The following is a 12,304-nucleotide window of genomic DNA, read 5'->3' on the forward strand; positions in this document are numbered from 1 at the left end:
TGAATGATTTCCTGTGTCTGTGGCCAGGCAGTTTGGGATTTTATTCCTGCTGTCACTGTCTCGTTAAGATCTTCAATAGTGGGGTAAGTGGATAAAATATCCTTTTATCAAATTCTTTATTACTAAGGGCAGAGTTGCAATAGTTTTATGATATGGTCTTTCTGAACTCCTTTGAAGTTGCCTGAACAGTCACTGCTTTCTGCACCCGAGTTCTCTCTTTAGAATTACCCACTGTCCTTCTCTTCTTACCCATCCAGGGAACAGGGGCTCAGGAAAAGCAGTCACTACATGGCACTACTGTGCCGCGGTGTGGATGCAGGGTTATTTCTCTGGAAGAAAGTTTCTGATCTTGACAGTGTTGTTTATCTGAGTCTTTTGTAGAGATCCTGAGCTCACCCAGTATTTTCCTAACAAGCACATCCCATAACCTGTGTTTACTGCCTCAGCCTTATTTGGAAAGTCATCCCTGTGCTGCTTTCCCAAACAAGACATTCTGGAGGATTCTAAGTCAGTAACATAGCTAGCAAGGGCTTAGAAATCGTAATTCCTCCACCTGTTTGGAGTCTTGTTATCCTGTTACGTGTGGGATTTGGCCTATTGTAAGCGCTGGTGCTTGGTTACATGTTTGGTGTATAAGTTACCACATTTTGATATAAAGGCACAAGCATAAACCTCTCAGGTTTCCTTTCAGGGCTCTTTTGCTTTTTCTTCCCAATGCACTCATTTTCTTTGTCCTAAAATGCTTCTTCAGCTGAGTTGCCCTGGGCTCTTTGATCATAACCATGGGAGGGACATGGGGCAAGCTGTCCTCTGCGAAGGGCCTGCAGCCCTGGCCGCCCATCTGCGTGTGTGAGCAGGGGTAGAATCTGGCAGACAGGTGGCCGCAGCTCCCCAGGGATGGCGGGCGGGCATGAAAGAGACCACAGGCGGGAGCTGGTGCTGAGTGGAGGGGCCGAGGAGGGACATTTCACACCTGGCGTTCCCGGCTGCTGGTGGGAGCCGGACTGCAAGGGGAGAGAGAGGTGTCAGAGACTTGAAAATATGGTAGTTTCGGAGAAACTACTGTCTTATGGGTTGGGAGATAGGAAATGAAGGCAGAAAAGGGCCTCATGTGGTCAGAGTGCCCCCTGCCACTTCAGTTTCCCCACCCTTTGGGGTGTAGGGAAGTCTTGTAGGTTTGCTGCTTCTGAGGGGAAAAGGAAAGCTGAGAAATGGGGTGTGTATAGTCAGGAAGTACAGAGCACAGCCATTCTGACCCTGGAACAGGTGGCACAGCGCCAGGGCATCCTCTCGGTGTCCAGCTCTGGCCCTGGTAGTGAGTGTTGAGGCCTTGGATGACAGATTTACAAAAAGAAAAATGAAAACATTCCGAATTTTAGCTTTTTGATCACTAGCTGGAGGGTCTGTCCAATAATAAGACATTTTTGAGGTTTGGAAAATAAGGGAACATTTGACAAAAAGAAATTTTGTAGGAATAATTCATTGCTTGTGGGTCTCCATTCTGGATCTATGTGCATGTGGAAATACAGATTCTTATGAATAAGTGTTAATGTTATTGACAACACATCTTTACAGCATAAATAGGTGTAGTTATTCTAAATAATCAGATAGCTATGACTGTTAGGACCCAAGTGAGAGGCAGGCTTTTTCTGACCTTCACTGAGAACCCTGTCATTAATGACAAGAACTCCTTTCTTCATGTCATTGTTGTTTGTTTTTTAAACTGAAAATGTATCACATTTATTTTACTGTTTGTGTTTAGCAGAGGGTTTAAATGACTTTTGCTAGTGTCTTATTTTTTGCATGCATCCTGGGATTTCCATCCTTTAAAGCTCTCTGCCATCTTTTCATGCCAGGCCTGACCAGCAGTCAAAATAGGTAATACTTCCTTGAAGAGCACTGGCCACTAATGTAAACGAGTTATCTTCCAGCATTTTTTACTGATAAATGACTGCTTTTTCCCATGTGGGTTGCCATAGTTTTGATGATATGTCAGAAACGTATATGTATTGATATTGAATATTTTTATGTTCAATTTGTCAGTGAAATAGAACAGAAGAGGTGATATTGGAGAAAACATTAAAGGTTTCCTGAGAGGTGGCAGTGAGTTTGATGCTATTAGCAGAGATGCTTTTGAACAATACTGCTTAGCAATAGATCCAGTGAGATTTGGGATGTTTTTAAAAATTAGTCAGCATTAGTATAATATTCCTTCAGGGAGCATTTGTAATGCCCACAAGAATGTGTCGGTAGAAGGGTCAGATTCCAACCTAACCAGCAGGTACCTTTCAATAGTTGACATAACACACACCTGTGTATTCTGTTCTCTGACCTCAGATCTGTTTTGAAAAGCTTCTGACATCTGGAAGTGTGCAAAAGAGAAGATTTTTTGTTTTCTGACAAGTAGGAAAAATACATTCTCAGTGCAATGCTTTACCCATATATGGGGCTTGCAATAAGGGCCATTCTTTATCCTATATATTTCTTATCACTTGTATAAAAGTTGAAGGATCCATGATAGGTTATATTTAATTATACAGTATTTTCCTTAAAACATTTTAACATGACATCTTCATGTATGTCATAATCTCAGTTCATGGACTTAATTTGTTCCATGATTTTGGAAAAGATGCCCACATTTGTGTTTGTGTGGGAAAGGTGGCCACAGTTGTTTGTTACCCAATGTAGAGTTTACAAACAAAACCAAAATCTTGCCACTTTTCAAACCAAATTGTTTCCAAACAAAAGCATTTATGAACTGAGGTGCCACTGATTGTATATATTATTATTGTATTATTTTAACAGTAAGATATAAAATAATCCTCTGGGGATTTTTATGAAATAATCTAGAAATTTTCTCTCATGGTAATTAAACTGTTGGGTAGAAATAGTGGTGAGAAAGAAAGCCGACCCAACTGGACATTAGCATTGTACATAGTGATATATAAAATTTTCCTTGATAAATAAAATTTTCCTTGATAAAATTTTGTTTGTGCAGTTAGTATGGTCGCTTAAGAGAAAGTGTCAAGTTTTAATTAATTTGCTTTGAGTGAAAATATTCTGCAATAACTTTGATAAAAATCAATTGGACTGTAATGTTATTTATATTTGATATTTATAATATAAAAAGAACATTCAGTGATCATGTATTTTAGATCTGTGGCATCTCATATTGATTTTCATCAAACTCACAGATTTTTTCCTTTCAAAATTATGCTTTCTTTGGTTTATCATCAGCAATTTATTTCTTGCAATCTATTTAATTGAAGAGTTTCTACTGTTTATCTTAGGATGCAGATAAACAGCTCTCAGCACGCTGTTTGGAGCTGCATGGCCCCACTGACTCTCTGTGGGAGGCTTCGTGGTGTAACTAACGATCTCTACTCAATACTTCCCTGTTGGTGAGAGACACTGCACTGTGCAGGGCCAGGAGCCTGCTCTAGTTGGGGGAGGGGATTGTTTGGGATGGTCCTTGTCCAAAGCTTTGTCTTCTTGCTGTATAATGGGAAGACGTCTATGTCGTTGGCTATGACTTGGCCATATACAAAAGGCCTCATAAAGTACTCTGTCCTAAGACCCTGGGGTGAAGAATTCATAGGAAGTAGCTATTAGAGAGGCTTGCTTTATTGCAGGTTATCTGTAATACTTAGTACAATTTTAGAACTTTGGGGGTCTTTTGTCTCAATGACATTGAGTCATTTGGAAATTTTCACATTACTGCCAAACAGCTGCTATGGATTTAATGATGAAAATAAATATTTTTTGAATCCCCTTAGAAGGACAGAAAGAAAATAAATAGCTTTATGTTTTTCAATTATTTTTATTTTTTGGTAGTACCAGGGATTGAACTCAGGACCTTGCACTTGCCAGGCAAGCACTTATTCATTCCACTGAGCTATCTTCCTGGCCCACTTCAATTGTTAAGTAATCACTAATCATAAATGGATTCTGTTCATCACCAAAGGTCTTTGCATTCTTCCTTTAGAGAAAACAATATAACTGTGAGTGTTCTCTGTCTGTGGGGCTCAAAGGGCTTGATAGCCATAGTACTTAAAGCTGACAAAGTTGACCAATATCTTATTATTTTACAGTTATTTTGCATAGAGAATAGAGTATTCTATAGATAAATACAGGGAATAAGTTGTTTGGGACTGAAGTACTAATATATTAAGTAAAATATCTTACTTGATCTTTATGCTCCTTGAGAATGTGACAACTTGCTGAAAGAAGGGGCCCTTGAAGATACCACTGTTTTGGCCCTTAGCTTAGTATTGGAACCATTTGGAAATGATAATTTAAGTACAATATGAGTTTGTATATATATTTCAATCTTTTTAATTTGGTATTGAAATTTAAGATTGCATATTCAAAAATATACTGCACATATATGTTAGCCTTGAATTGGTGTGGCTTAAAACACAGAAACATGAAGGAAGATCTTGAGAGAGCTAATATTCTTCCTGAAGCATCTGGTTCTCAGTCTGTTGTTGTTGGTAGTTTACTGTGAGAGGCCTTATTAATGATTATTTAAAGGAGGAGAAAGGGAACCTTTCAGCCTTAGAATAGAATGTGGAGATATAAACATTATGGGAACAAATAGATAAAGGAATATAAAGACAGAAAGTTAAAATCAGTGAGGTCGTCAAAGACTGGACCGCTATGATGCATTACAATCTGAGAGTATCAAAGTGCTTTTAGAAAATGTTTTGAAAACTGAAGTACTTGTTTATCAAAAGACCGATGATAGTTAGAGTAGTATGAGGCCAGAATGTTCCTGTCTGTGTCACACACAAGTTTATGGTGACACAATTACTATAATAGTGTAGCTTCAACCCAGATCTCTTCTAGGCTTTTCTGCCCAGAATGCAACACAATCATCCTTTGGCAACCACTTTCCTAAAACGAGGACAAAGTAGATATCAGTTTGGAGATTTGCCATTTTAATGGACAAATATGTAGAATTAAGGAAAGCTTTATTTTTTCTCTAAATTCTTTGTATTCCAGATATCTATCTATCTATCTATCTATCTATCTATCTATCCATCCAGATATAGGTATAGGTGTATAAATAGGTATAGATATAGATATAGATATAGATATAGATATAGATATAGATATAGGTCTGACTTGATTCAGCTGTCTTACCTTACTTTGGAGGTACAAACTGGATTAATGGGAAAAGTAGGGAGAAACTAATATGCCATTCATGGGCAGCCTCCTAAATACTGGATTTCCTTCTGTGAGTCTCAGTATTATCTGGAACTCAAAGTGCACTTTTATCTTTAACATTGCTGTCTGAATCTAACAAAACCATTAAGAATGATGAAATTCTGATGAGAAAGATGTTCTTAAAAACACAAGATTTTTTTAATCTTCTTTTTCCTAATGTATATCCTAAGTATATATATTTTTCTAATAAACATTTTTAAATTTACTTTTTTTCTTAGTACCATAATTAATATTTAAAATTCTTTTTTTTCTAAATTTTATTTATTTATTAGTGTGTGTGTGTGTGTGTGTGTGTGTGTGTGTGTGTGAGTGTGGCCAGCTCAGCCCACCAGGGGGCGGGGCTGGCTGGCATGTGGTGCTGGGGGATTGAACCGCGGTCCCTGTGCTTTGCTAAGCTTGTTCTAAGTAGGTGCTTTAGACCACTGAGCCATCTCACCAGCCCCAAAATTGTCCTTGGGAAATCTTTTTTTTTTTTTTTTTTGGCGGAACCGGGGATTAAAATCAGATCCTTGCGTTTGCCAGTCAAGCGCTTATCCTACTGAGCCATCTCCCCGGCCCCTTATTCCTTTTTTTTTTTTTGGTGGAACCGGGGATCGAACTCAGGGCCTTGCACTTGCCAGGCAAGCGCTTATTCTATTGAGCTATCTCCCCAACCCCCATAATTAATATTTAAAGTAAACAAAATAGTAAGCGTATTCTTTAGTGTTTGTATTTAAATTATATTTGCATTTTCAAATTGAAACAATTTCTTTGTTTCAGTCCTTTTGTGTATATAAGTAAACTTTTGTTTGTGTTTTTAGCCATCTGCTATTACGAAAGGATATCTGGTTTTTGGATAGGACGTTAGGATATTTGTTTGAAGTGGCACAGTTTCTAGCCTCCAAAACAGATGGTTTTGCATTTATATAGAGCATAAAAGGAGTTAGAGTGAAAGTTTGGTGTGTGTGCACAGTCAGCAACCCTTTTTATGACCAAGGAAAACAACAAAATTGCTAACTTCTATGCCACTTTTCTGTTAGATTTTTACACTTTGTAAGCGTACTGACCATTCCGTCTCTTTCTGAGCTTAAAATTCCTCCTGTACAGCGTCCTTTTCTGGCAGGGTCCTGCTGGCTGGGTGTTTCCTTCTGGTTACCCTTCGGTGATGGCTAGGATAATTGTGGCAGAAATATAAATTTTATAACAAAATTTGTATTAAGTTAAGCCAAATGATGTATAGTAGATTTGATTTAAAAATAAAAGTAACATCAATCATTTGCTCTTCAGTTTTCGAAACATTCTGAAAGGTTAGAAATTATAAAAAGAATTTGACTTGTTAATCTAAACGCTAATGAAAGATTTGTAAAGGCCTGTGTGGTTGGTCGATTATGAACTTGGGCTTGTGGTGGAGCGACACTGCATTTCGAAATATCACTGAACGTCAAAGAACTACGAGAAAGATAGATTGCTGAAAATTTAGTGGTAAATCTAGAAACTTTCCTGCTTTGTGTATCAGAGTCAGCATTTAACCGTCTGGAAATGTTACATAATACACGGTGGTCAGTAGCCTTTCTTTTCTTTTTTTTTTCTTCTCTTGTTCCAGGGGTGTTTCCCCTTTTACCTTTCCACTGTCATATGCCACGAATGCTGAACATAGCTCAATGCTTGACTGGAATAATCTCTCTTGCTAGCTTATAATCAAAGGGAGTACTGAGAAAAACAGCTGAGCTGTATTAGGCAACCTCAGTCTGGGCTGCATTTCTTAACTGCTGAATAACACAGCACAGGTGCAGGATCAGCGCCGCCTTCGGTGCTGGGCTTTTCAGCGGGAGCCGCAGCACTTCTGTGCCTCCTCTTGATGTCCCTCATCTCAAGGAGCTGGCAACGACACCTCAAACGCACAGAAATCAAATGTGAGTAGTGGGAGAAGCTTTCTGTCTTACACAAGCTGTTTTCCCCTCCAAGACTGTATAAGCAAAACCAGTAAAGCCCAGTCTGACACACGTAAAAGCTGTGTGAACTTAGTCTTTCTGGAACAGGAGGTGGAATGAAACAGTCTGGGGGTGTAAAAATTGCACATGCAAAATAGTCACACACCAGAAAATGCTGCTCAGCTGAACTCTCCTCACAATGTAAAGTGTAGCTACTCTTAAGCGAGTGAAGCTTTCCGTATGTATTATTTTAACTTCTGTGTTGTGTCTTGGAATGTGTTTGCTCTGTACAGTTTTCAGTGCCGTCCTGGTTAAAATCAAGTGTTGTGGCTGAAGAGGCTTTGTGGTGGGATTTGTTTAGGTTTTGACATTGCAAGTTCTTTTTCAATCTGTGGCATTCAACTCATAATTTGTAGATTTATTTATCACAGTTGCATTCATGCAAAAATGGTTTTTAAAAATGCAAACTTATCTTTAGGACAATTAAGTCAAATGAAGGTTTTGAAAATAGAGTGACTATGCCATTTACTTTTAATAAGGAGGTTATGTATACCTCTATCAAGACAAAGTACACACTTGGAGCGACAAAGGCAAGAATACTTTAGTAATTTATGTCACTGTGGGTATAGCCTACAAAAGATTTCTGTGAAGCATAGCAAGTCGGTATAAAAGCCCTACAGACACTTCTTCAGGTTTGAAGTGATTTACTTACAGATTATATTAATCCATTATACTTTTACAGTGTTTAGATTGTTGTTTCCATTCATTTGGTTCTAATTATCATTATTATTCTACATTGATCCAGTAGAGAATGACCTTCAAACTCATGAGTGATAATTGTTAATAGCATATACTAAATTTATTTTAGTGCTTAGACTGCATATATTTAAGTGTTTGAAATGGCAATGTATTTTTATATTTTTAGGCCAAATTGCACCATTACTAAGGTATCTTCCTACAATTATCCAATTGAAGGATATGCTCAGGATTAGAAACAGAAATCCGAAATGCTTTCCAGGTTTTCTCTTTGTGGAAAACGCACAGACTGAACATGATGATTTGGTTTCTGATCTCTCTGGCTTTGTTATCACACACCGCATGTCACATGCACTCATATACATGGATCTGCTTGAGGCGGTTTTGCACATGGGGACCTTGGGAATGCTTTGCAAAGCTGTGGAGGATGTCTTAGTGGTGGCAAGTGGAACATCCATACCAGTTAGCTGCAGAACACTGTGATGCAGGGCACTGGTGGAAACTCCACTAAACAAACCATAGCTCCTGGTTTGGAAATCTGCCAAGTTCCAAGTTCTAGTAGACTCTTTGACATTTTTGTCAAAGGGACTGTCACTCACTTTGTTTTCTTACACTGTAGACCTGATTTGACATATTAAGTATTTTAAAATATAGAGACATTTGAATTTCATAACCATCCTGTCAGATACGAGTCATTCTCTATGTTATGTCATGGGTATGTATTCAATTTGTTTAGTATTTTTAACCATCTTGATTACCTACTTATCAGTGCATTTTTTTCTCATGTTTATAATTTTAAACACTTTACAAATTTGTATGTTAGGGTATTTTAAAAGTTTTGAAGTCAACACTATAGTTGAGTTTTCTAAATTAAGAAGCACAATAAAACCTAAGAAAAAATTAAGTAATAAATACTATATATGTGATTACAGAGAACTCAATATTTAATCTTTTTAGATATTCTTAAGTCTAGAATCACTAATTAAAAATGTAATGATTGAAGCTATCCTTTTTATCCAGGTGTTTTGGGGTCTTGTGATAAGAGTCTTTGGAATGTAACATGGTGAAACCATGTTTATCAGACGTTCTCTGTGTGATGTGGTAATGCGCACATGTGAGTGTTGTGAAGAGAAATCATGTGCAAATATTTCATGATAAAAACCAGACATTATAAAACAAGCAGATCTCTTAAATTTAAAATTTACATAGTCCTCTTAATCTACCCAGTGTTGAGACTGAGCTGTTGAAATGCAAAGTTCGCAGCATTCCTTGTGTTGGTACCTGTGTTTTCTGCGAAGATCATGGCTGATGGCTGCCACCAGCGCAGTCTCCCCTTTGATGTGCTCCTGTCCAGGACTTCCTTTTCACAATTGCTCTGGTGCCCTCATGTCTGTTTTCTTGTTCTGTATAGTGTTGTTTGGTTTTTTATATGCAGTTGATTTGTCTTCCCAGTGCAGTTGTCACACTGTGGAGGCCACTGTCACGAATTCTGGGCCACTGTGTAAAGCAAACATATTTACTCATTATTAGAATTAAAAATCAGTGTACTATAAGAATAACAACATTTAGTAAACACATTAGTCATCCTTGAATAAACTTTTAATATTTCTTAACCCAAATACTGCACATATCTAGAGCTGTTTTGCTCACAGTGAGTAATCCATGCAAAGAGTACAAAGAAAGTGATATGAAGCAAATGAAAAGGGACCTTAGTTGTGTAGTGAGACCCTGTACCAAATACATTAAAAAAAGGAAGCAAGAAACAAGAAGGGGAGAAGAGGAAGGAGGAAGAAAGCTAAAGAAGTAGAAACATGAGATGTAATGAAAAGGAAGGGAAATGACAAGATAAATCTGAAGAATAGAAATGCTATCTTCAGCAGTGCAGAAAACAACAGTGATTTACTATGATGGTCTTTTACTATGCACAAAAAACTGTGGTGGGCGTTCACCCGCTCCCACCAATGAGTGCCTTTATCTATTTCTCCTAACTGCTATTTTCAAGAAGAATTAGACAACTTGCCAAGACCCCTTAGCAGGGAGGTAACCGAGCTAGGCTGTGAACTCAGTGTGTTTTGTCTTGTCTTGTACACATCTGGCTGCGTTGTTTGGTGACCATACCTGACCCTGCCTGGCCCTCTGACATTTCAGCCCCACCCCAGTACCACCCCGGATCCTGCACCCATATCTTCTGTGTCCAGCTCTCCTCTGACAGTGACTCAGAGGAGGAAGTGTCCTGTGTGGACAACGTCTTAGCATCTGCTGCTTATCTACCCATGTGTGATTTTGCTTTGATGTCTTCAACTGAAAATTTAATTTGTATTTTTCCGCTTCTCTGAAGACATCTAAGCCTGTCTCCCAAGTGTTTGCTGATGCTGCCTTCACTTGTGTATACAGGTTTTTTCTTTTTGGCTACCAACACCATAGAAAATTATTTATTTGAAAATGCCTTATTACAAAACAGGGATAGGAAATGAAAATGAAGTTCAGATCTTTTGAATTAAAACCTATAAATTATGCCACTTAAAACTGCAGTAAATTAGTCACAGTTTAAATGGTAAAAGTATAAATTAGTCATCTTATAGTTAGTTTAATTATTTATTAGTTACTCTGTATCACTTAAAGTTGTTTTAAAAATCTATATTGGTTTGAAGGTCAGAAGCAAGTTTTATTTCTGTGAGAAATACACTCCTTTAAAAAGTATAGATATTTAAACTACTTTCGATTGAGAGAGGAAACTGGTCATAGTAGTTATCATAACTATATGAACGAGTAGGATGGATCATTCTCAAAGTTCACCAATTTAGTACTTTCTGCTGACTTCTTTACCAAAAGTACGAATGCCTGTGGTAGTAGCTGCAATTTCTCTTCTTGCTCCTGCCTGCCCTCTGGTGGAAATGCTGTAGTACATTGAAAGCCATCAATATTTCGTATTTTCCAGGTAGAGAATTTAAAAAAAAAATAGAGATTTATATCCATTTCTGAGAGTATTATATATTGAGATTTAATGTTACATTTTCAGTTAATAAATAATGCATGCTGTTAAATATATCTATTATTCTTTATTTTAATACTACAGTAGGTGCTGATGTTTTCATTGCCTATAACAAAATAATCTTTTGTATCACAAATTTAAGATGCTTTACTTATAGTATTTTTGAAGAGAATATTAATAAGAAAAATAAACAGTGTACGTGGCTAAAACATGCTTTAGGATTTACTACATAAATATTGAAGATGAAATTCAATTGTTAACATTGTCCTTTTAACTGGTAATATTGTAAAGTTTTATTTTATTTTTGTCTTTGATTTTTAAGAGAATATGAAAACAATACGGGATTTCAAAACAAGATGACAGGAAGTTAACAGTGGCTTTTATATTGCATATTGGATCTTAAAATTAATTGTTCAGAATTCCAGATATAGTCATGCAAAATTGATCACACAATTTTCCTTTCAGTAAGCCAATAGAAATTAGTAGTACAATTATCTTCGCTATCATGTACACACACACACACACACACACATATTCTTTATTTGTAAGTCATAGAGTACACAATAATACAAAATTATAGACAACTTTTTAAGTAAACAACTTACTGAGTACAACAATGAGTGAGGTTTGCCTTACGTTCGTATGAGACTTCTAGCTCATCACTGTTCACTATTTCAAAATAAATACGCTTTATAAACTCTTTGTAATTTTGCCTTATTGTCTGTATGAAAAACTTCCTAAAGAACTTGTCTGTACATAGCTGGAAAATGTACAAAACCCCAGTGTACGCAAGAGATGATATTTAAGATACTCATTTTTTTTTTCATTTAACTTGTAATTGAATGGAAGTCACATTGCTGTGTTAGGCTGATCTTTAGGTTACTTTAGGAAAGTGATCAATTTACCTGAAAAGGATATACCTTTGATTTTTGATAATTGCAAGGAATTTTATTTAGTTCTGGTTTATTTCCTCATGAAAGGGATGCTGCAGTTCATTTGTACTCCTAAAGTCTAGGAATCTTCTAAAAATGAGAACTAAAAGTAGATTGACTTTGAAAAGCTTAACTTGTATATTTATGGAAACTTGAATAGTTAACTGCCTGGGTTAACTACCATGTAAGCAGCTAACCTAACCAGATGTCTGATTAGTTAGTTAGGGTTTACACTACTAAACTAAAGGTAGTTCACTTTAAAACAGAGAGGGGAAATAAAGATAGAAAGAGAAGAGCAGAAATAGAAAATAGACTTTTAAGAAGCCAATTATTTAGTGTAGAAACTATTCAAGTAGAATATCCAGACAGTTCTTTTTTATTCTGTAAAATTTATTCATGATTCTCTGGCTGTTAAGAAAAAAAAAACCTATAATTATCTGTAATTCTGTTGGGAAGAAATATTACCTTTTCTTGAAATTTGCTCA

At 36.7% G+C, this 12,304-nt stretch overlaps 1 protein-coding gene across 7 annotated transcripts in view; it reads left to right on the top strand.

Annotated features, from left to right (window-relative positions):
- Positions 1-12,304, top strand: part of Bmpr1b (bone morphogenetic protein receptor type 1B) — a 482,076-nt gene that overhangs the window by 393,668 nt on the left and 76,104 nt on the right. The window contains exon 1 of one of the 7 annotated variants that reach the window (XM_004640632.2): positions 6,997-7,121. The exons of the other annotated variants lie outside the window; for them this stretch is intronic. Coding sequence (XP_004640689.1) covers positions 7,067-7,121 — 55 coding nt within the window. The 5' untranslated portion in view covers positions 6,997-7,066. Of the gene's footprint in view, positions 1-6,996; positions 7,122-12,304 lie in introns of those variants that run through there. 7 annotated transcript variants of the gene reach the window in all.

The sequence above is a fragment of the Octodon degus genome, unplaced genomic scaffold (genome assembly GCF_000260255.1).
Source record: "Octodon degus isolate 3935 unplaced genomic scaffold, OctDeg1.0 scaffold00125, whole genome shotgun sequence".
Lineage (NCBI taxonomy): Eukaryota > Metazoa > Chordata > Mammalia > Rodentia > Octodontidae > Octodon > Octodon degus.